The sequence below is a fragment of the Saccharomyces cerevisiae genome, chromosome VI, assembly GCF_000146045.2.
Source record: "Saccharomyces cerevisiae S288C chromosome VI, complete sequence".
Lineage (NCBI taxonomy): Eukaryota > Fungi > Ascomycota > Saccharomycetes > Saccharomycetales > Saccharomycetaceae > Saccharomyces > Saccharomyces cerevisiae.
In genome coordinates this window covers 181589-203720 of record NC_001138.5, presented here as the reverse complement: position 1 = coordinate 203720, position 22132 = coordinate 181589, and the positions used below count along the sequence as shown (strand labels likewise).

General features: G+C 39.5%; 8 protein-coding genes and 2 non-coding genes across 10 annotated transcripts, besides 2 other annotated features; 5 read left to right on the top strand and 5 right to left on the bottom strand.

Annotated features, from left to right (window-relative positions):
- Positions 1-287: 287 nt before the first annotated feature.
- LSB3 (Lsb3p) lies at positions 288-1761 on the top strand (the record flags this gene model as incomplete). Its single annotated transcript, NM_001180865.3, has 2 exons — positions 288-334; positions 429-1761. 2 exons carry the CDS (start codon positions 288-290, stop codon positions 1759-1761), a joined length of 1380 nt encoding a protein of 459 aa, NP_219497.4.
- A 250-nt stretch (positions 1762-2011) lies between these two features.
- On the bottom strand, positions 2012-3847 carry PES4 (Pes4p; the record flags this gene model as incomplete). Its single annotated transcript, NM_001179988.1, has 1 exon — positions 2012-3847. One exon carries the CDS (start codon positions 3845-3847, stop codon positions 2012-2014), a length of 1836 nt encoding a protein of 611 aa, NP_116678.1.
- Positions 3848-3907: 60 nt separating this feature from the next.
- RUF22 lies at positions 3908-4422 on the top strand. Its single transcript, NR_132174.1, has one exon. It is a non-coding gene; the product is annotated as an RUF22 (non-coding RNA).
- Positions 4216-4326: an origin of replication (ARS607; Highly-efficient autonomously replicating sequence on Chromosome VI; activated very early in S phase in >85% of cell cycles).
- Positions 4423-4686: 264 nt separating the features above from the next.
- Positions 4687-6888, bottom strand: ROG3 (Rog3p; the record flags this gene model as incomplete). The annotated part of the gene is made up of 1 exon (NM_001179987.3): positions 4687-6888. One exon carries the CDS (start codon positions 6886-6888, stop codon positions 4687-4689), a length of 2202 nt encoding a protein of 733 aa, NP_116677.3.
- A 518-nt stretch (positions 6889-7406) lies between these two features.
- ATG18 (phosphoinositide binding protein ATG18) lies at positions 7407-8909 on the bottom strand (the record flags this gene model as incomplete). Its single annotated transcript, NM_001179986.1, has 1 exon — positions 7407-8909. The coding sequence occupies one exon, from the start codon at positions 8907-8909 to the stop codon at positions 7407-7409; it is 1503 nt and encodes a 500-aa protein (NP_444297.1).
- Positions 8910-10285: 1376 nt separating this feature from the next.
- Positions 10286-10984, bottom strand: CSS2 (Css2p; the record flags this gene model as incomplete). Its single annotated transcript, NM_001270745.1, has 1 exon — positions 10286-10984. The coding sequence occupies one exon, from the start codon at positions 10982-10984 to the stop codon at positions 10286-10288; it is 699 nt and encodes a 232-aa protein (NP_001257674.1).
- An 882-nt stretch (positions 10985-11866) lies between these two features.
- Positions 11867-12036: a long terminal repeat (Ty1 LTR).
- A 71-nt stretch (positions 12037-12107) lies between these two features.
- Positions 12108-12208, top strand: YNCF0009C. Its single transcript is given in 2 exon segments — positions 12108-12144; positions 12164-12208. It is a non-coding gene; the product is annotated as a tRNA-Ser (tRNA).
- A 174-nt stretch (positions 12209-12382) lies between these two features.
- On the bottom strand, positions 12383-19219 carry FAB1 (1-phosphatidylinositol-3-phosphate 5-kinase; the record flags this gene model as incomplete). The annotated part of the gene is made up of 1 exon (NM_001179984.2): positions 12383-19219. One exon carries the CDS (start codon positions 19217-19219, stop codon positions 12383-12385), a length of 6837 nt encoding a protein of 2278 aa, NP_116674.2.
- A 279-nt stretch (positions 19220-19498) lies between these two features.
- YFR018C (uncharacterized protein) lies at positions 19499-20590 on the top strand (the record flags this gene model as incomplete). The annotated part of the gene is made up of 1 exon (NM_001179983.1): positions 19499-20590. The coding sequence occupies one exon, from the start codon at positions 19499-19501 to the stop codon at positions 20588-20590; it is 1092 nt and encodes a 363-aa protein (NP_116673.1).
- A 269-nt stretch (positions 20591-20859) lies between these two features.
- On the top strand, positions 20860-21447 carry IGD1 (Igd1p; the record flags this gene model as incomplete). The annotated part of the gene is made up of 1 exon (NM_001179982.1): positions 20860-21447. One exon carries the CDS (start codon positions 20860-20862, stop codon positions 21445-21447), a length of 588 nt encoding a protein of 195 aa, NP_116672.1.
- Between the last annotated feature and the right edge of the window lie 685 nt (positions 21448-22132).

Below are 22132 nucleotides of genomic sequence, written 5' to 3'. Positions count from 1 at the left end.
TACATAAAAAAAAACTGTCATATAAACTCATGTACAGCTGTGTAGAAGTGAATGATCTTTCCAAGAAAAAAATTTCACACTGAATTGATTGAATTGACTGCTCATTTTATATTGGGTGCCCAAATTGTCTTTCTTTATTGTTCGTTTAGTAGCAGCACCCTGTTTGCTCGCCGACTCGGCCGCATCTGGAAGTTCAACATGAAAGAGTATAAACTATCGAAGAAATCTAGAACGGCTTTGGATCACGGGTGGCAAAGAAATCAAAAACAAAAGCTGTATCACACGCAATGGGTATTAACAATCCTATTCCAAGGAGTTTAAAGAGTGAGACAAAGTATGTTTTATACGGGTTTGGCTGGGAAACCTTTAAAAAAGTTCTCCCTTAATTTGTTCATCATTTACTAACTAGTAATAAACAATTAATAAAGAAAAGCAGCGAAGATTTTGGCTAGTTTTGTCAAACCAAACCAAGTTTTTGGTGCGGACCAAGTCATTCCTCCAGACGTTTTGAAAAGAGCTAAAGGGTTGGCTATCATAACGATCTTAAAAGCAGGTTTTCTATTTTCAGGTAGAGCTGGTTCTGGTGTGATTGTCGCAAGATTAAAGGATGGTACTTGGTCAGCTCCATCTGCCATTGCCATGGCAGGTGCTGGTGCCGGTGGGATGGTTGGTATAGAATTGACTGATTTTGTTTTCATTTTAAATACTCAGGATGCTGTTAAGTCGTTTTCTGAATTTGGGACCATCACGTTGGGTGGTAACGTCTCCGTTTCTGCTGGGCCTCTTGGTAGAAGTGCAGAAGCAGCTGCATCAGCCTCCGCCGGTGGTGTGGCTGCAGTTTTTGCCTATTCTAAGAGTAAAGGTCTATTTGCAGGGGTTTCTGTGGAAGGTTCGGCTATTATAGAAAGAAGAGAGGCTAACAGAAAATTTTATGGTGACAATTGTACCGCGAAAATGATTTTGTCTGGTAGGATAAGACCGCCTCCAGCAGTTGATCCATTGTTTCGTGTTTTAGAGTCCAGGGCGTTTAATTACAGACCCTCCAACGGTGGTCGTGGCAGTTTCGATGACGACGAAGACGATTACTATGACGACGACGATTACTATAATGACATTCCTAGTTCATTCAGTTCTACAGATGCTTCCTCCACTAGACCTAACACAAGATCCACAAGGAGAAGAGCCCAAAGCGGTTCTCGTTATACGTTCGACGATGATGATGACGATGATGATTATGGTACTGGCTATTCAAGGAATTCAAGACTGGCTCCTACCAACAGTGGCGGTAGTGGTGGTAAATTGGATGACCCATCTGGAGCTTCAAGTTATTATGCCAGCCACAGAAGATCAGGAACTGCTCAGTCAAGGGCTCGTTCTTCAAGAAATCGTTGGGCTGATGATGAATACGATGATTATGATGATGATTATGAATCCGGGTATAGACGCGGGAATGGAAGAGATAGGACAAAAGACCGTGAAGTCGATGACTTGTCGAACAGATTTTCTAAATCTAGAATCTCGTCCGCTTCAACACCGCAAACTAGTCAGGGCAGATTCACTGCTCCAACATCCCCATCCACGTCTTCTCCAAAGGCCGTGGCATTATATAGCTTTGCAGGAGAAGAGTCCGGAGATTTACCATTCAGAAAGGGTGACGTGATCACAATTTTGAAAAAATCAGATTCTCAAAATGACTGGTGGACCGGAAGAGTCAACGGTAGAGAAGGTATATTCCCAGCAAATTACGTTGAACTAGTTTAAAAAATTTGAAGGAGAGTAAAGAATACGAGAAACGTTATTGATTTACACTTATACCTTTTGCCTTACAGTTTATCAGCACTCGGACCTAAATACATATCATATAGCAGACGGCGTCCCTCTGTCTATCCTTTTAAGAATTTTTTCCATAATAATAATTTTTAATAATATCTAAATATAACGAAAAAGATTGAATTAGTGTAAATAAAAAAAATAAATAAGGAAAACTCTAGCTAAATTAACAAAGAGACATTCATCTTTTAAATCCTAACGAGCTTGCAGCCTCTTCAATTTGTTTTTGCAATACACCTTCATGATATGGACTACTATTTAGCAACGATAAAAATTTGTCCAATATTAACACATCGCGATTCCAATAAGTGTCGAATATATACTCAGCTATTCCGTGCACATTTTCGTCTCTAGTGGCACTTGGAAATCTCATGAAATCTATACCTCTTCTTACTTGCTTTTCGAATGTTTCCAAAACTTTCTTATTGAAATTTTTATTCTTTATTAGTGATCTTGTGCTGCTATTCATTGACGAAAGATCTCTCATGTGTGGGGAGTTCAAACTATTCGCATGTGAGTACTGGTAATATGGGGTAATTTGTGGATGAGAAGAGGTGTGTATATTGCGCATTCCATAACCATCATGATATTTAGGTGCATTATTTTGTCTTTCCCAAGATGTCGTGACGATGCTTCCTCCTACTAAACGGTTATTCAAAAAGTTAAATATTCTCGTAGCATCTTCAAAATTCCTGAATTTGATGAACCCAGAATATGTAGAAGAATTTTCGTCATATCCATCTATCTGAATCTTGAACGGTCTAATATTTTCTTGGTGACATAAATATTTAAGAAATTCCTTATTGCAGACAGCGCTTAAATTTTCCAGGAAAAGTGTAGATATTTTTTGAGATTCTATAAATTTGGCTCTTTCTTCTTTATCCTGTGCCCTGGTTACTAAAAGCTTTTTACCTCTGAAATAAAAATTATTGTAGCGTTTAATTGCCTTTTCTGAGTCACTGCTATTTTTATATGTAACAAATGCCCAAAGATATTTAACTTTAGTGGCATTGGATAGATAAATTGACTTAATTGGACCCACTTCACTGAAGAAATTTAAAATATCATCCCTTGTAGTTATTGTTGGAAGGTTTTTGATGAATATAGAATTTTGGGATGAAGAGTAAATATTTTTAGATTCCTTATCATTCCCCTTGGAGTGTTTCTCATTCAAAGATTGCTCTTTTTCAATAATTGTTTCCGCATCTAATCGTGATTTTTGTGTTTCAAAATTTGGAACACTTCTGACCTCTTTATCAAAATGTATTCCACATAGAATTTTCTTACCAAAAAAACTGGTATTATTGTACATTTTGATCACATTTCTCGCAGTTTTTTCGTCCTCAAAGTAAACAAATCCTATATCTTTCCTAGAGTCTAATTTGCATGATAGAATTTTACCATATCTAGAAAACGTATCATAGAATACTCTTGTTGTTAATAATGGATTATTTAGAGGTAGATTAGAGAAAAAGACATTAGTGCCGAAATTCTTTCTAAACGTTGTATTCCTCAATGATGGCATAATCCTAATTTCTTTACCATTAACCTTCGTGTAATTTAATTCTTCCATAGCCTTTTCAGCTTCTTCTTTGTCTTCAAAATTTAAGTAACCATGGCCCAGTGATTTTTTTGTCACTGAATCAAGACAAACTTTAGCAGAGACAAAAGAGGGATATTTTTTGAAGATCCCTTTTAAAGTTTCTTCAGTAACTGTTTCATGGAGGTCACCAATGAATAGCGGAACTAGTTTTTTACTTTCAAAACTTTTCAATTTTCCATTCTTGTGACCGGATTTGTTGTTGTTAATTCTCAAAAATTCAGGTGAATCAGAATGGCTCGAACTTGACGATCTGGATGTTTTTTCGTGGTAGTCGTCTGGCCTAATAGGAGTAACTACGGGGTTAAATGATATTTTCTTTTCTTGATCTTTTTTTACTTTCAAATCCTGGTTTTTCAAAATATTCAGGGGAACCATACTGAGTATAGAAGGTTTTTTGTTTGAAATAGAATACATGTTTCCTCTTGTAGGTTGAAATTTTTTTTGTGATACTGATTCTCTCGTTATTATTGGTTCGTTCAATTAATGAATAATTAGTTTGATTATTTTCCTCTTTATTTGACCTTAGGAACAGTTTTTAAGGTATACTCTGAACTGCAAATTTTTGTCATAACTCTTGGTAATCAAGGCTAGAAGTGTACTATTTTTGCTTTCTGCACAAGGCTTTTTCTTCGGTACGACACAAAAACAACTATTGTGTCGCAGTCCATAGAAGGAGCAAGAAAAAAGAATGTCTTTAAAGGCGAATGTGATTCTATGCTTTCTAGTACCTACTGTGCCGAATAATGTGTAAGTCTCAAAATTCTTTTCTTCCAAAGCATATCCATAATATTTACCTTACGCTGGGTATTTTTTTTTTGGTCACTCCAGATCTAGTTTTTTAAAACTTGATCCCAACGTAACTAAATATAAACAAGACAAAGCTCGAAATAATATAATGTAATTTAGCGAATGTAGTGTTTATATCACCACATTTGGAGAATGTACAATGAATAGTTTCTCTGTCTCTAATGGAATAAGAATTTAATTTCAAGATTTAATTACTTTATGGTGGACCATTTATCTTATGATATCTAGCAAATCAAAGGATCCCTCAAACTGAAAACCAATAGCAGGATCGACCTGACTCTTTTCAACAATGCAGTGGATTTTTTTGAACTTATACTGCCGCACGCCAAACATTGCATTTATCCCTTTTTCTTTAAAATGCCAGTTAGAGTGCGTAAATGCTATATACATCACTTTCTATATGAAACTATACAAGCTTAATGCACGAGCCGAAACAATATCGGCGACTATCGTTTGTTACCCTTTGATAGAAAACCTCCCATAAACCCAGCTAAAGAAGTAGCCCTCCGTCTTGTTGGTGACCTTTTCATACTATTACTGGATGGGTTATTCGAAGTTTTCGAAGTTAACTCATTAAGTGTATTAAGAGATACCCCACTAGAACTACTTCTAGAGCCATTAATTATGGAAATAGGGGAAGCAGTGCTACTCATAAAACTAGAGGAATGAAAGCTAGTTGGTATAGAAGATGACAATGTTGTCGAAGAGTTCCTGGAATGTACCCTACTGGGTTTTCTTGGTTGCACATTTTGTATCGCACAAGGGTAGGAAGGAGGAAGGTCCTCACCAATGATATCATATTTCATTGCCTTGCCATACGATGGAACCTTGTTCAGGTTTTGAGTCTCTGGATAATTTAAGCCCGAGGGCACTGGTAACACTTCATGGGCTGACACGCTTGGGGCTGGGGATCTTGAAAGTAAAACAGGTGATACGTTACTATGTACTCCTGGCACAGAGCCACTATTGGGACCAAGAGCACTCTGAGGTAAGATTCTCTCCGTGCCATCCTCTGGTGCTGGAACGTTTAGTAATGGAGATAGCGATCTGGAAGCGGCAGCAGACGAGGCAGACGGTGGTAGCCCTAGATTGTCACGTTGATTTCTAATTTTTGTCAACCGTATACGTAAATCTTCTAAATCCTGTTGCTGATCCTCGACAGTCGAACATTCGCTTCCCAAAGGAGTACATGTTCCAGACGTTTCCACAGCCGTGCGAGTGAAAGAACCGCTATAAAGACGATCATATACGTGCATTTCATAATTTGGGGGCGTCATCAAGTCTGAAATGGTAGGAACAGAGCCACCGCTACGCATATCCGCTAATAATTCCAACCCTGTGACTGATGCTGATCTAGAAAACAGATATTCCTCTTCCTCTTCTTGTGATGAGTTTTCGTCTTTCTGGTTAGTGGTGCTAAAAAGCGAATACAAATTCGAGGATGACAATGGTTTTATTGAAAGTGCCACAAATGGTGAAATAAAAAGTTGAATCGGTAAGGACGCTCTTAACTCAGATTTATGACCATCTGGGTTAATTAGGATGATGAAAAATTTGAGCTTATGGCGAACCTTAATGTTAGAGCGGACATCACAATCTTGCACACAGTTTGATAAGCTGTTCGGGATTTGCAGGATGGTATCAATCTCCCACTTGTCTTGGAATGAATGATCAGGCTGAAAAAAGGGGTTATTTACAAAGCAACCATTACCATTAAATTCTCCAGATGACTCGTTCAAGGGATCTTCAAGATTTAGTTCTGTCACTTGCCTATTTTCAGAAATTACTGGAGGGAAGGGGTCACAATATTGATAATTCTCAAATAATACGACTTTGATTGAGCCCAATTTCAAACCTTTCGAAAGAGGTACAATGGAAATATTTATAGGGGTGGCTGAACCAATAGCTACGGCTTTGTTGGGTACTGAAATAGAATAATCCACTTTGTCGGGCCATGAGTTATCTACACAAACAGTTTCTGATAACTCCACTGCTGCGGGTGAAATGGTTCTCAGAACTCTAATATTTTTCCTACAGATCAAATCACTATAATTTTTGCTGCGTTCAATAACGGATTCCATGCTATATGTCACGAAGCAATTTGGCAAAGATTCTACGCTCTCTGGTAACGAACCAGGCAAAATAGCACTAAAGGGAAAATCGTAGTTGCCCTTATCTAAAGTACATGAAGAGGGTGAGGAGGACCCCTTTAAAGACTTCAAGGAACTTGTGGACTGAGCTCTTTGGCGAGTGCCCAAGATATTACTTGATGAGCTACTGCCCGCAAGGCCAGATTGCCCTCTTAAACCACTCAGATACTCCTTGAGGTTAACATTATCCCATGCGTAATTATAAAAAACTTTGTTGTACTTTCTGATCTTTGGCGGCGATGAAGACAACGACGAAGAACTAGCGTCCTGGGGCCTCTCTAATGGTACGTCTATTTGTATCTTCCCATAAAGTCTCAATGATATGCTTTTGATCTGCATGGGTTCGTTAATCGATAAAACGATGCAACCAGATAAAAGCACCGAGGGGGCCTCGTTTGGAGGACCTTTGAGGAGTATTACATCGTTGTCAACATTTTTAAGTCTGATATCGAAAAGCAGAGGCTTTTTCTTAGTTGATTTACCGCTACTGAAGCCCATGTCGAACTTTTTGTATTTTTATTTTGCTAAGAGAGCTGCCTCTATGTAGCAACAATAGATATTGGCTCTTTATCAACGCCAATTATATAAACGAAAATAGCAAAAGGGTTTATACGCACTTTAAAACACCCTGATTCATCTATTAGCCGTATAGAGAATATACCGCATCACAAGTGATTTACCCGCGTGAAGTTAACTCTTCCGAGGAATCAAATACCAACTGATCCAAATTCGTAATCAACAGGGCTAAGCCGGAAGGAGGCTTCGTAGCGTAGTAACGTCACTCCAGTGATCCTTTTTCGACAAACAAATACTCGATCCATGAAAGCCATTTTTTTGAATTTTTATATCGAAAATTTCCCCTTTAGGCGAGTTCTATTGTTTTAAATAAAAACACCGCAACAAGATAATGGTGACGAAAATATTATGCAAAAGGATAGATTATACGCAGGAGTTTATATAAACTATATTGTGTATGCGTTGTGACGTACGGAAGGCAGCGCGAGACACTTCCGTGATCAATCCATCAAGATGGAATACTGTGACAATATTAAGCAATCGCCGCCTCTCTCCGGGTCCATAACAAAGTTGTATAGGTATCCATCCGAGGAAACGACCCTGATGGGGACCATCTTCATAACAGGCTCATGGTAGGACTCTGTACTTGCGGAATTGCCAGTTTCGAAGAGTTCCGGATACTCGGATGTGTCTATATCTATTGGAGAGCCTATACTTGATATGGTCATTACATGGGAATTGGTTTCAACGGGAAGTTTCAAAGACGCAAAATGGCGCGAGGATTCCAACAACGATGTAACTTTGATGGGGAAAATCTGACCCAATGTTCTGGCAGCTCTTCGGGATAGCTTTTGAGAAGAGTAACGTATCATCCTACCCATTGTCTTTCTTGATGCATCCACATATGGTTCTCTTGCGAGTCTTGTCGGGTTTTCCTCGTCACTCAGCGCATCGATACTGGTGGTATCGAGCGATGAATCATCGGCTGCAGCTTCTTCCATGTTGCTATCATCGCTGTCTAGTTTATTGTTGCTCATTGAATGCCCCAATTTGAAGATATGCACGGTTTTGGAAGAGCCGGTAACCGCCAAGTACTGGCTATCTTCACTGAATGATATGGAGTAAATTCTTGTCGCGTACGTCCCTCTCCTGAATTGGTAGATCTTATCACCCGTTTCAATGTCAAAGACCCTGATGATAGTACCTTTATCAGAGGCGGTAGCCATTAGTGTCCCATCAAAACTAATTGCCATTGCAGCAATCTCGCCCTTATGAGCTTCGATGACCATGGTTGGCTGTAATGTTTCCAAGTTGAATACGATCACATCACCATTCTTTATTATACTGCTGTTACCGCCGTTACTGCTTGTTGGATCCGCATCATCCCTCTTAGTAAAGCTCGAATACTGATCCAAGTCGCTAATGTCACTATGGCCAGCATCTTGCTGATCTCTCTTGAAACTGGTCTCTGTGTTGCCACCAACTGACAATGTGATATTGTTTGTGGTGGCATGAGCTTTAATTTCGGAGTTAATAACTTTTGGTGGTGATGGATACACTAAATAGCTGTTGGCTACCGAAGGAGACATAGCCATAAGGCCACGTGGGTTAGGGTTTGTTTCTATAGTATGCAATAGTCTCATGGTGTTGATATCATAAATATAAATCTGCTCTTGTAAAAGTACCACCAATCGAGACTTATTCATTTTCACACTCAGAATAGAAGTAGGGAAAGTCACCTCACAGATAATAGAATGTTTTTTTGTGTTGATTATACGCAATCTCCTTGGTGAAAGCGCAGGTTGATCGCCTATCCCAACGAGGGCTAGTAACGAGGTGGAGAACAACATCTCGACGATAGCATAGCCCCCACTGTCCTCTGAATAAAATTTTCCGAAGGGCTCACAATTGAATATTTTGAAACCTTTCGACGTTCCAAGGGAAATACACGTTCCGGTTTGATTGAAATTAATAAAGTTGATAGTAGGTGATGAATCAGACATTGTCAGGCCGAAGAAGAAAAGGATACAGAGTTAACTGGAACACTATTACTAACTGATTAATAAGGGAGGGTCGTGAACGAAGGCAATGACCACTGCTGAGTTACCAATATAAAGCGGAATAACGATGCCTTATGACATTATTAACATCTAATTGAGAAAGCCCTTAATAAAGAAAAGCGCGAGTAAGAAAATGAAAAAAAAAAAATAAAAGCCAAATACTTAAAGTTCAATTAATAGAAGTAACTTATCGTCTTTTGTCATTATATTGTCGCACTTCCGAATGATTTACTTGCAGAAAGTAGTCGAAGAGCTTTGTAATTCAGTTTTTATACTTAGGGGTGACTCTTTTTGCTAGCTCCCCATTCGAAAACCATCTTCTTTCTTGAGTCAGTGCTTATGCATATTGTGCGAATACAACTTATGACCCTAAATTTGATTGATTACCGTTTATTTCGCAAGTATTTCTTACTCTTTATGTAAGAACAAGTAATCGCAATATTGTTAAGTATTGCTCAGTTGGATTGAGTTCAAGAAAGTGTCCATAGACAAGCGCAAAACCTATTCCTCTCAACAACCGCAGGTGGTTCTGGGGAACGCATGTTTAGCGTTGTCACATACTAGTCTAATTTATGCATTCGGATAACTACGTTAAGCGGTGGTAGTGCATGAATCGCATATCTTCTACGTAGCCATACCACGAACTCACCATCATCTTTTCATAGCTCGCTATGTGTTACTGTGTACATGTGTCAGATGGTCTGAAGCAAAGATTACAGCCAGGCGATGCTTGCATAAGTGAAGTATTCTTTTTTATAGATATCACGTAGAAATATTGCGTCGCTTCTCTAAATTCAGTATAATAACTGCGCAAGGAAATATCTAAGTAAGTGTGCCCACGAACAAGAAGGTTACAGTGAACTACATCAATCAGGAAAAGAAAGGTTTTGTCCATTACTTGATATTAAACAGAATAATGGTGGCCATTCATATCACCATATATTGTTAGAAAACTACATAAATAATGAGAAATACATATTAATATCATATCGCATGGGTACATGCATACTTTTCATTTATACCAATCCTACAAAAGAAATTGCTAAGATCTGATACAGTGACCATCTAATGAAGAATCCAAGTGTCCATTTATATGCACTCCTAGTCTGGAATCCATTATCTGCCCTTTGACCTTAGCGTTTACAAGTAAAAACTCAGTGTGGATTAAGCTGCATACGTATGTATACGTTATCATATACATACGGAAAAATTCCCCTCAATGTAATTATCCATTATTTTTTTTTTTATTAACAATTATAAACCAAATGCATTGCTTTATCATACTGTGTTGCTATGCCTTCTCTTCCTGCAATGAGGGACTACGAGGTGAAACCTGCCTCTATGGAACCTTTATGTTCAGCCCACTTGGCGCCAGCAAACCAGGTAAAGACGCGAGTTCCAACCATCATATCACCCTGCCACAATCCACCACGGTTGACATGGAAAAAATACATGTTGTTAAAGTCACCATTCAGTTGTTCAGTTGCTTGTTGTAAAGCATCGTCAATCGTCTTTTGGTGTATAGTTGAATTGCAGTTAGGTTCAACAGGATAGTATTTATAATAAAAAGCACCCTTATCACCAGCCATAACTGCGCAATTACCCATATTAGTCATGCCGAATATATCATGGACTGTATTCAAGAAACTGAAAGGAATATCCCAAAAACTGTATGAACACAAATTGCCTCGTTGAGCAGAGCATGAGCGGTCCGGCATATCTATACATCTCCGAAGATCTTCACTGTCAATTAACGTGGAGTCCGAATCCGAGCCCGTTTCTGTAGTATTAGCAAAAGATAATACTATACCATCTGATAGCAAATCAGGAAGATCTTCGGGTGTCATCAAATCAGTACCGTTCTCAGAATACATCCCTGAATCAATAGTAGTTTCTATAACTGGTACAGCTATTCCGTCGGTACCTCCATTAGTCGTTGAGTTATTAGCTGGGAGCTTATGTGCAAAAGAAGTCACGAAGGAAACAAAAATTAATAAAAAGTGAGAATAGCACCACATCTTTACTATTAAGTAGTAAATTCAGTAAAAAAACAAATTTACAGATTAATATGTCAAGGGAACTCCTGCTCAAGATACTCACTTTATCTTTTTGCCCCCCCAGTATTTAATCTAGTTGTAGTTGCGGAGCTGCAGCTCATACTGCATAACTCCTAGTCTAGTCGTTTAACTTTTTTTATCTTTTTAAGTATGTGGCGAATGATCACGATAGAAACTGCCCTGTTGCAACCATAATCATAGTGAACGAATTAAACCAATGTGGCAGCAAGTATAGTATTGGCCGTCCTTAACAATTCAATTTTATGCCAATGTAGCAGCGATAGTGAACCTCGATAAGGTATGCAAATGCTCTATCTTGAACAACAGTATTCCTAAAAGCTATACACGTCTGTTTGCAACCGAGCGATGTAGTAGTAACATAAACCACAACCAAACTTAAGTGTAGAGGAAAGGGATTGATTCAGAACCTGAACGTAAGCGTCAAATTTTTCGAATAGTAATGACTGTTTTAGGTTTAACTCTAGCCACAGCTTTTCAAAATTTGATTTCGACGTAGGCAATGAAAAGTTCCTCAACACCGACCGCGAGACTATCTTTTCAAAATGCATGATTGGCTTTCATATTGATTATATTGAAGATGGCCAACGACAAAACAACAATGATACACACTCGCCATATCGCTACAGTAGTATGGTGGCAATGACGGGGGTGATTCGGAATCTAGTGTTGCTGTACCTACACCCAACACGAGTGGTAACGGGTATTGCCATGTTCATAAACACCATAAAAGTATCGACATCTTATTACCTCAAGTATGCATGAAAAAATTGATTGTAGCGTTCATAAGCACACCAGCAACATAGAGTACGAATTTATAACATTATGTCAACAATGAAAGGGGAAATAATAATATTATTATGTAGAATTATCCATCCCCTTTTGTAGATTCCTATGTTGCCGAAAACAACTTCTAGTATGTTCTGTAAACTTAGTGTTAATGCCTTTAACAACAATGGAAACACAACAATTATACCAAATTTCGCATAGTTTTCTCTCGCCGTTAAACATACCCATTATGTTTACAACAAAATAGTTTACTTCATTGAACAAACCAAGAGATTCTGTCCCAGTGGCCGAGTGGTTAAGGCGATGCCCTGCTATTTCCTCAGAAAAGCAATTAGGCATTGGGTTTTACCTGCGCAGGTTCGAATCCTGTCTGTGACGCATTTCTTTTTTAAATTTTTGCTTCTTATCCTTCTATAATAAACCTTTCGTAACATTCATTGAACCACCTTTTCATAGTTGATAACTACTAAGGTACTGAAAGTTAAAGAACACTAATGTGCGTGATAGTGTATAAAAAAAAGTTACAGAATATAACTTGTACACGTTTATGTATTAATTTCCTTCCCTATACCACGGATCAGGAACCATCAAAATATACCTCTCCATTGCTTCCCTAAAACGTTTTTTATATTGTCTTGGTGTAACAACGGTAGGCTGCTTGATCACACTGGCCCCCCCTACTAGGCCTTTCTCTTTGACCCAACTTTCTAGTTTTTTGTCCCATGTAAACGTTCGAATGAAATCAATGATTCCTACTGTCAAAGTATACCCTTCATTGTCAATACCAATGACTAAGGAATAATCCATCACATTCATTTTGGCCAAAAATAATGTGTCGTTCCAAACAGAAGCTCTTAAAAGTTTCTTGTCATATTCGCGAACATGAATAGGTGATTCGTAAATATACTCTACCATATTTTCATCCAACAACACTTCATTAGCTTTACCTGTTTGTTCGACATGTCTATTTCTCATGGAACCCTTCAAATCAAATATTCTTGTTGTTTTCTTCTCATAAAATAAGTTCTCCATAATGATAACGTCCATTTTATAACTTTTGGAACTTGAAATAGAGCTTTTTACTTGAATTTGATAAAACCCAAATACTTTAGCCAAAGTCGTGGGCAAATCATGGAACATTGCTTGTGCCATGTATTCAAAATAACTTGGTGCAAATTTTATGAAGGCTTCCAGTTCTGCGTGTGACAGCTCCTTTATAATAAATCTATCATCCAAAGTCTTTAAAAACCCGCTCCCACTTTTCCCCCCATTGGAATCCCATTTAACACATCTTGACAAACTTTGAATGAAGTTTTCTTGACAATCACAAATCTTTCTAAACACGTCAAAATGTTCTGTGAAGAAAATTTTACATGACATTACCGTTAAACCCTCCTCAAATTGATATCTCAAGTGTGTGGCTGTTTTTTTTGTCATAATTTTCTCTAATTCTTGAAGAGTATCTAAATTTGCTTGGGAATGCGTTTGTGATTCTTGTGGGGTCCTATCTCGGGCGCCTTCAATGGGAGGGGTGTTCAACAAGCCCTCTTTGGTGGTTACTAAGGATGAAATTTCTGAGTCCCTCCCCTTATTATGAGAAGTTGTAGAAACTGAGGGAGAAATGTTAACAGAAGGATCCCCGGTTTGCGTAGTTCCTCCACTGTTTCCTCCTGTTTTGGCAGGAGCAGCTTCTGCTGTTTGCTGCTGCTGTTGTTGCTGGACATTCAAGTTCATCATTTTATTTCTATAGTCAGAAGTACTTAAGCAAAATGCGATCAAGGAACTTGGTTCATCTTCGCGGATTATAACGTCACTATCAGTAAAAATGTGTTCCGAAGGACAGGTTGGATAAACAAGGGGTTTCCACAAATACGCAGATCGATCTGCCCAAAAGTTGCTCAAGGTTTTCATCAATAATGATTTTTCAGGTTGTGGAGTGGATTCTACCTTATTGACAGTTGTTGTTGTTATTACAGGTGGAAGCGGCTCCGACTTTGAATTATCTGATTCTCTAACTATTGACTTTGGATTTTCTGAAGTTTCCTTTACTACTGGCTTAGAATTTAAATGAGTACTTGCGGTGGTCTTTCCAGAGGGGTTCAAAATGTTTTCTCCCCATTGGCTAATGGAATTTTCTAATTCAGTTTCCAAGTTTTGATCTAAATTAGGAGGATTACAATTATTGGCCCGGGAATGTTCTCCCACAGGTGCCTCCAAAGTCTTAACATTCGCAGATGACAAATTATTGCCTGAACTTCTAGAGTGAAGCGGTTCATCAACTGCGTCTTTGACATTTTTATAAATTTCCACAATTGGTGTGGATGTTTGTAATCGTATGGCTTGGTATTTATCCTTATTAAGTTGTAATCTTTCCCTTTCACGTTCCAGTTCAAATTCTTTCGACAGGGCATCAAAATGCATTTGATCGAAAAATGTAGCTAGCTTACTCACCTTATTATTTTTACTATATTCATTAGCAAGTGATGCTAGTCCACATAAACTACTATCACTACTCATTTTTCTTATGTTAGGTCTAGTGCTTTTATCATGAGTCATAGATATACCTGTTCCACTTCTGCTTATTGGCGGACGTTCTTCGGTTTGAGGGGTCAAAGAAGAAGAAACCGACGATGCAGAAGGTGTAACTGTCAAGTGACTAGTACCACTTGTTGGAATAATTGGAGTGTCGTCTTTAAAAGTGGTTATCGTCACGGCATTCTGTGGTTCGTTCGTTCTGTCACGATTCTCTGTCGTATTCTTGCTATCAATTTTCGGCTTTTCGACATCTTTCAATCCCTCTAACGGTAATTCGTTCTTTTCTGGTTTCCTCGTCTTCGCCTTTTCATCATGAAGTGATTTTTTGTCTTCGCTGTCTTTTCTTGAAGAATCGTAAAACAGTTTTTTCAGCTGCTTGGCCGTGATACGACTAATATCAGTTTCAGAAGGCAAATAGCTTTTTGCAAATATCGCAAATGTAGAGTTCCAATTTACAGCCTTATCGTATAGAGATTTGATAACCAGGTTCAATGGTAAATGTTGATCGCAAGGACTATCTGCGTAAAAAGTATCCAGGTCTTGCAACATTAATTTTTGCTCCTCTGTAGCATTGCTCTTCAATTCGATAATTTTAGCTTGTCCACTAAGAACTTTATCTTTAGTCATACTATCCAATTTAATACGTTCCAACCGACTTAGGACACTCCCATAGAAATTATTGATCTTTTCCAGAATCTTATAGTATAGTTCCACCTTCAGTTTGATGTCGATATGAGGTTTCCATTTTATTTTGCGTGGTGGGGTTATCAATTCATGAACTTCTAAATCAGAATATTCTAGTCGAACCACTAAATCATTGTAACCAAAGTATTTGACATGATCTTTAGTGAAATCATGAGGACATTTCCCAATTCCTGTCACGCTATCTTTGTAACTCCAAAACATGACTTCTAAATATTTACCGAAAGAATGATTCCAGGTTTTTTCGCTAATTTGTAAAATCGGAGTAGATGTCCCACATTTTTTACAATAACTCCACGTGAGGATAATATCTTTTAATTTTGGTAATCTAGTTTGGAATTTTTCGATTAAAACGTCTACTTTTCCTGACCCATGAACATAGCTTCTATAATGATCCAAATACAGACCATTACAGCCTTGTTGGCAGGGATACCTGGCAGTTCCCACGACGTTCTCGATAAACTGACCAATGGAAATATCACTGTCCCAAAAATAGTCAATAGTAACAATTTGAGGGCCAACGCAAGGTGTGGCAGTCTTTGTTGAAACCATTGAGTAGAGAACTGTTATAGACTGGTGTGAGCCCGTACCAAGTAAGTTCTGTGATGATGAATATGAAACCTCCCATTGACGACTTCTCTTCTGAAACTCAAGCTCTAAATTTTCAATTTCCATTTCATGCAGGAATTTTATTAAATTTCCTAAGTGTTTCTTAGTGATAGTCGATTCTAAGCCTTGAAGCATATTTAGTTGCGTTTGCCGATCTAAATCAGATTCGCTTTCATATTGATTGATCCTTTCTATGAGCTTCTTTTCCAAGCCTCTGGCTTTTTCCAATAAAAAGGGAATGGGGAAATCTACCGTTGGTGATACAGTCAAAATCCTGTTATTGAATTTGATCAAGAAATCTGCAAAATAACCTTCGAAAACTTGCAGTTTTTTGGATTCAGCTCTCTTCAAATAAACATCTGTAGAAAGTTGTATGAAATTATCGTTAAAAAATGAACTTTCCAACTTCAATGAAAAAATTGCGTAGACCATAAATTCAGAGACTTGTTTGATTTTTCTCAAGTTTTCAAGACTATCACCTCTTAACAAAATTGTTCCACCAAGTTCTGGGTTACAGCCCCGAAGAAATGTATATGTTTTACTGATGTTTCCATAAATGTAGCTTTTAACTTCAAAAGTTTCACATTCACCCATCTTAATATTCGTAGCCAACTTATCCACAGAAATGGCAATATCTGCTTCTGTTAGCTTGGCAATTCTTTCAATGACTTGTGGTTTCATATTAAACTGTACGACAATGCCTGAGTCATTTAATAGTTCTAACGCGTACCCACTAACATTGGCGCCGACGTATATAATATCAGGATGTAATGACTTTAATCTCGAAACAAGTTTATCCAAATATTCGCGCTCTTGCCTAAAGACGGACTCTATACTTAGAAAGTGGTTATTGTTCTTTTGGTACTCCAGTGGAAACATGATTAATAGTATCCTTGGGTTTTTCAAATGCCGTGGCATTGTTTTCGACGGCAATGCTTTCGAAAAGACAACCCCGTCGATATATTCTGAATTTTGAGGAGATCCACCACTAATTCTTTTTATCTTAACGTAAGTTTGTCTAAAATCTAATGTGTTCAAATCCCTCGCGTTCAGGATGGTCCTTAAAACTTTACGCAAAGCGCCATCTAGAAGGGTTATCCATTCTTGAAGATTGGAAATTTCTTGATCATTCAATAATTGTTTTAATAGGGCATGCATATGTAAAAGAGAGACTTCATTTAATTCTCTCTTTTTTTCCTTTTTCAGTTTGAATCCCGATATACTAGCGATTCTCTTCCAAGGATCGGTGTTGATATTGCTATTACTATTGCTATTATTATTGCTGCCACTGCTATTGCTGAATTTTCTGTCAGTGAGTCTGCTTGCAGCGGATGAAGAGGCCTTGTCTTGCAAAGGAGAAGAATCGTCGTATAGATTATCGTCGCTTACTACAGAAAGTAAATTGGGAGTACTATTGGTCAAGAAATTTAAGTCTCTATAAATGGAACTTTTCGAATTGTTGGGAAAATGCTTGCTTTTACTTTTCCTTCTAAACCTCATCCGCTGTAGTGAAGCTTGCGCTCGTTGAAAAGATTTTGTGGAGTTCCTCATTGATCTAATTGGATTGTCAGTTTTATGGTCATCATTCAATACAGAATATATGGACATGGAACCTTCGTCCTCAGAAGAGTCTTCCTCGTTTAGAGGATATTCTAGGTAAGCGGACGTAGATTTAGATTTTGTCAGTGGGTTTCTTTTCTTCTTATCTAGAGTGAACGTCGTGCCATTGTCGTTTGAGGGAATGTTATTGTTGTCAGCAATACCGCTGGCACTGTTATTATTATTATTATTATTATTATTATTATTATTATTATTATTATCATTATTTCCATTTGCCGTGTCATTTTGTTGCGAAGGACCTTTGGAATTGTAGTTGAATTTAAACTTGTAATTTCTATGAGCATAATTCCCGATAATACGATTGGCAGGATCCAGTATGGAAGAAGACTGTGCAGACGAAGCGGGTGTTGCAGAGCTATTGTTACTGTCCTTGTTAACACTATTGCTGCTTACATAATGGAAAATAGACCTTCTTAAGGAATGCGCAGGATTATTGATGTTGCTGTTGCTATTGGTATTGTTATAGTTGCTGTTGTTGGAAGTAGTGTTGTTGAGGTTGTTGATGGTAATAGTGCTGTTATTGGTGTTATAATGTGGCCTCAAAGTGGAATTAGAGTTGGTATCGTAATGTGATATATTGTCCATATCTCTGATAGTGTACCTTGTGGGCACGGAATCGAGGTGATGATGGCGACCGGGGTTGTCATCTTGATAATGCAAAGCCCTATCGTTTTCCGAATCGAATGAGATTTCCAGCGATCCGCCTTGCTTTGTTGCTGGGATGGCCATCTTCGGTGGTGGTGGGGGTGTAGAAATGAACAATTTAGAATCTTCACCTGAGGTCATTATACTTTGTACGTCATCGTCATTTAATAGGTAGACCTCATTCTGCTGTTGAGGGTTATCCGTTGCTGCTACTGGATCATGGAGATCGGTACCGTTATGGTTGTCCTGTGAAATGAGATGCAAATGCGAATGTGAATGAGAATATGGATTGGTATTGGAAGAACGAGAGCGAGAGCGAGACCTTGGCTCATTCAATTGCATTGTAGAATCATTCTCTTCATCACTGGAGTCCTCGTATGTGTCTGCATGCTCATAACAATTGTAACATACTCGCATCTTGGCATGACAGCCGAATCGATCACCATCTATCAAGAGAGTGCAACTGCTGCAAAAAATTTGGCCGCATATCCTGCAGTGGTGTTTCCTTCTGAAAGTGTTAAACGTTTTACCACAACTGAAACATTCTTTAGAACTCTCGTCCTTCATCCAATATTCCTTTGAGAGGACACCATTGTTACTGGTCTTGTCCTTCTTGCGGTTGTTATAAAATGCGAACAGGAAACTCTTGGACAGGGATGCGGTCAACGAAGAAGAGGCACTCTTTATCGAAGACACTTCATCGCCAACGTCGTCATGATCGCTGTCAGGAGTGCGCGCATAGGAATTCTGCATGGAAATTGGCCGATTGTTCCTAATGGGGATAGCAGTAACAGTGGATTTGGAGGCATATATGCTAGATCGTTTAAAGTTGGAGTCGTTCTTAATGGGCAGCTGCAGCGAGTGAGAAGGCTTATAGCGACTCGGATATCTCTTGATGGTGCTAGAGGGTATCCTCCCACTAGTTGTTGGCGGCAAATTTTTCTTATTCACGCTGGTACTAGTGTTAGCATTAGCTTTAATGTTCGAATGCGACGCAGTGCCGGTCACGTGACTTGTTGATGTCGCTGTTGCTATCGAGGATGATGTGGGGGGGCTTATTTTTGGCACGGAGATATTGCTCAGAATTGGGTTTGTCACTAGATCCGTCGTAGTCGACGTCGTAGATGTCGACATAATGTGCAGGGACGGTTTCTTAATATAGTTCGGTCTGGATAAGGTAGCATCGATTGTGTTCACAGATGAAGTACCAGTGGAGGACGACCGGACATGTGAGCCATCTGGAAAGGATATAGATGCATGGGGTTCTTCCGATGACATGCTGTGTGACGGTCTTGCATGTACAGGATGGAAGCTACCTTGCTATTCGAAATAGTTTTTTGTTTGGCCCTTTATTTACTTTCCATATGGTTTTCGCGTTCGTCAAGAAGTACATTGCGTTTGCGTTGCCTTCGAGGCGAGACGAAGGAAGGAACATAAGAATATAAGAAGCAAAGGAATAAGACGGCTTGTGATACATTTCATGGGAAGAAGAGGGGGAGAGGGAGAGTTAGAGAGAGTCAACAGAAAAGAAATAAAAAGACTGAAAAGGTCGTAAGCATGGGAATGAAGTACGTATTGCCTTTGCGACTAATTGGTCTAGCGTACCTGTTGGTGCTATTTCAGGTGCATAGGGTAACTGGGTGGGAGTTGTCATATGAGCAGTACCATGCAGCGCATCTGAACGAAGCTATCAACCCAGACAGCGGTTGGAACAAAAGTACCAAGAACCTGCTGTTGCCTTTTAACAGAACGCGCGTACCCGGATCGGAAGGCTCGCGCGAGATCCAGCGCTTCATCATCGAGCACTTCAACAATACGCTGGCGGGAGAATGGGCCGTTGAGACGCAAGCCTTTGAGGAGAACGGTTACCGCTTCAATAACCTTGTTATGACATTACAAAACAATGCGAGCGAGTACTTAGTGCTCGCTGCTCATTATGATACCAAGATAGCGCCCACGGGGATGGTGGGCGCTATCGACAGTGCCGCCTCGTGTGCCGCGCTGCTATATACGGCCCAGTTCCTAACGCACATCGCGTGCCACGAGCGCACGAAAGAGTACAATGACTTAGAGTCGAACACTGTAGTATCGAATTCTACCTTGGGTGTAAAGATCGTATTCTTTGATGGAGAGGAGGCCATTGAAGAGTGGGGCCCCGAGGACTCGATTTATGGAGCACGCCGATTAGCCGCCCAATGGCTTGCTGACGGCACGATGACAAGAATTCGCCTATTATTTCTTCTGGATCTTTTAGGAAGTGGCGAAGAGGAGCCGCTAGTGCCCAGCTACTATGCAGAGACACATCAAGAATATCAGCTGCTCAATCGAATAGAGGATGACTTGTTATTTCGACGTGGAGATGAAATCAACGGCGAATCGGCATTAGCCGCCGAAGTCGCGCGTCAACGCAAACATCTGGACCCCACGGACTATCGATTTTTAGGGCTCGGGCATTCGGTCATCGGAGACGACCACACGCCATTCCTGGCCGCCGGAGTACCCGTATTACATGCAATCCCGCTACCATTCCCAAGTACATGGCACACCGTGGATGATGACTTCCGGCACTTAGACGCCGCGGAGACTCGTCACTGGGCGCTGCTTGTGTGCGAATTTGTAGTACAGTCACTACGCTCCCGTAACCAGTGATAAATCCCCTGTTTCCTTTCGTTAACATCTCCCCCTGATCTGGGGGATGTGGGGTGGAATGAGTGGCCCGGTCAATGTCAGTGCACCACTCTGAAAAGCTTGCACACATACATATACATATATATATATATATATGTAGGTATAGTAAAGGTTTGCCTGAGTAATTTTTGCGCGAGAGATCTACTATCAGCAGCGATGAGAGCAGCTACATAACACATAGTAAATCACACATCTACGCAACACACACACACACGCATACACTCACCCTCATGACAGATCCCCACTTGAACACGCCCCAAGTGAGCACGTCACCCACATTTGAAAGATCACAGGACTTCCTCAACATCGACGAACCGCCCTGTGCACAGGAAACACCTAGTGTTTCTACATTCAACCTCCCGGGTCCAAGCGCTCCCGCTCAAAGCGTAGACAAGCCAGTCCCCATGATTAGACGGCGGTCTACCAATTATATGGACGCACTAAATTCCAGGGAACAAGCCCGGGAACGCGAAAGCAGTATCGGGGAGCACGCCCCGGGAGCCGAACGTAGGAGTAGCGGACCCATGGATTTCCAGAATACTATCCACAATATGCAATACAGGACCACTAACGACTCTGACCTGAGCCACGCTGGCGTGGATATGGGTGACTCCATCTCCCATACACCGATCTGTTCTCGTGCTGGCAACAGACCCATTTTCAAAAACTCGTACCTTGACAACAACAGCAATGGTAACAGCGCAAGAGTCCCACACGGCTCTCCTCCACAGTTGGGCACGCGTAGAAAGTCGTCTTTTAAGTACGAGGACTTTAAGAAGGACATCTATAACCAGCTTCACATGTTTGGAGAGAAGTAAAGCCTCCCTAGTGTCGTCCACACCTACCCACTCATACATATGTACGTAACGTCAATCTCTTTAGCTTCTTTTCTACATTTTTTTGTATATGTACCAAAACGTTGCGCATATTCTTCACTCATTTGCTCCCGTGGCTCGGCGGCTATTTTTCTTTTCCTACGGAGCGGACTGTGGTGCTTACGTGATAACAAACAACCCGAGACAAGATCCAATCATTGTCTGACTGGTATTCCTGCCACCATATTAAAAGATAAGACGGTCGAAAGATAATACATAAAGATAGGTGGAAATTGAGATAAAACCAGTCCAAAAATTCTAGATATATCTAGATATAGAACCAATTTTTTTTTCCCTTGTTTTTGATATGTTCCTTCGCTATCCTATTACGTTATTCATTCTTGCATTTCTGATTCCCTAGACTTGTTGACCGCCTATCGCCATTTAAGTTACCTTCTTTATTATATATTACTATATAGTGTTGACATGAATATTGTCAATTATAACAGTTAATTCCTATTTCAACGGGCACAAGTTACAAAAAAACTTAATCTGTTTCAGATGTCATTTTTATTTAGTAAAACTTGAAACGTACAATAAAATGACAGCGATATCGTGTAGAACTATCAATTCATTTCAATGGATTTCTGTACCCTCACGAATAGTTTAGATTATGTTATATAGGCGT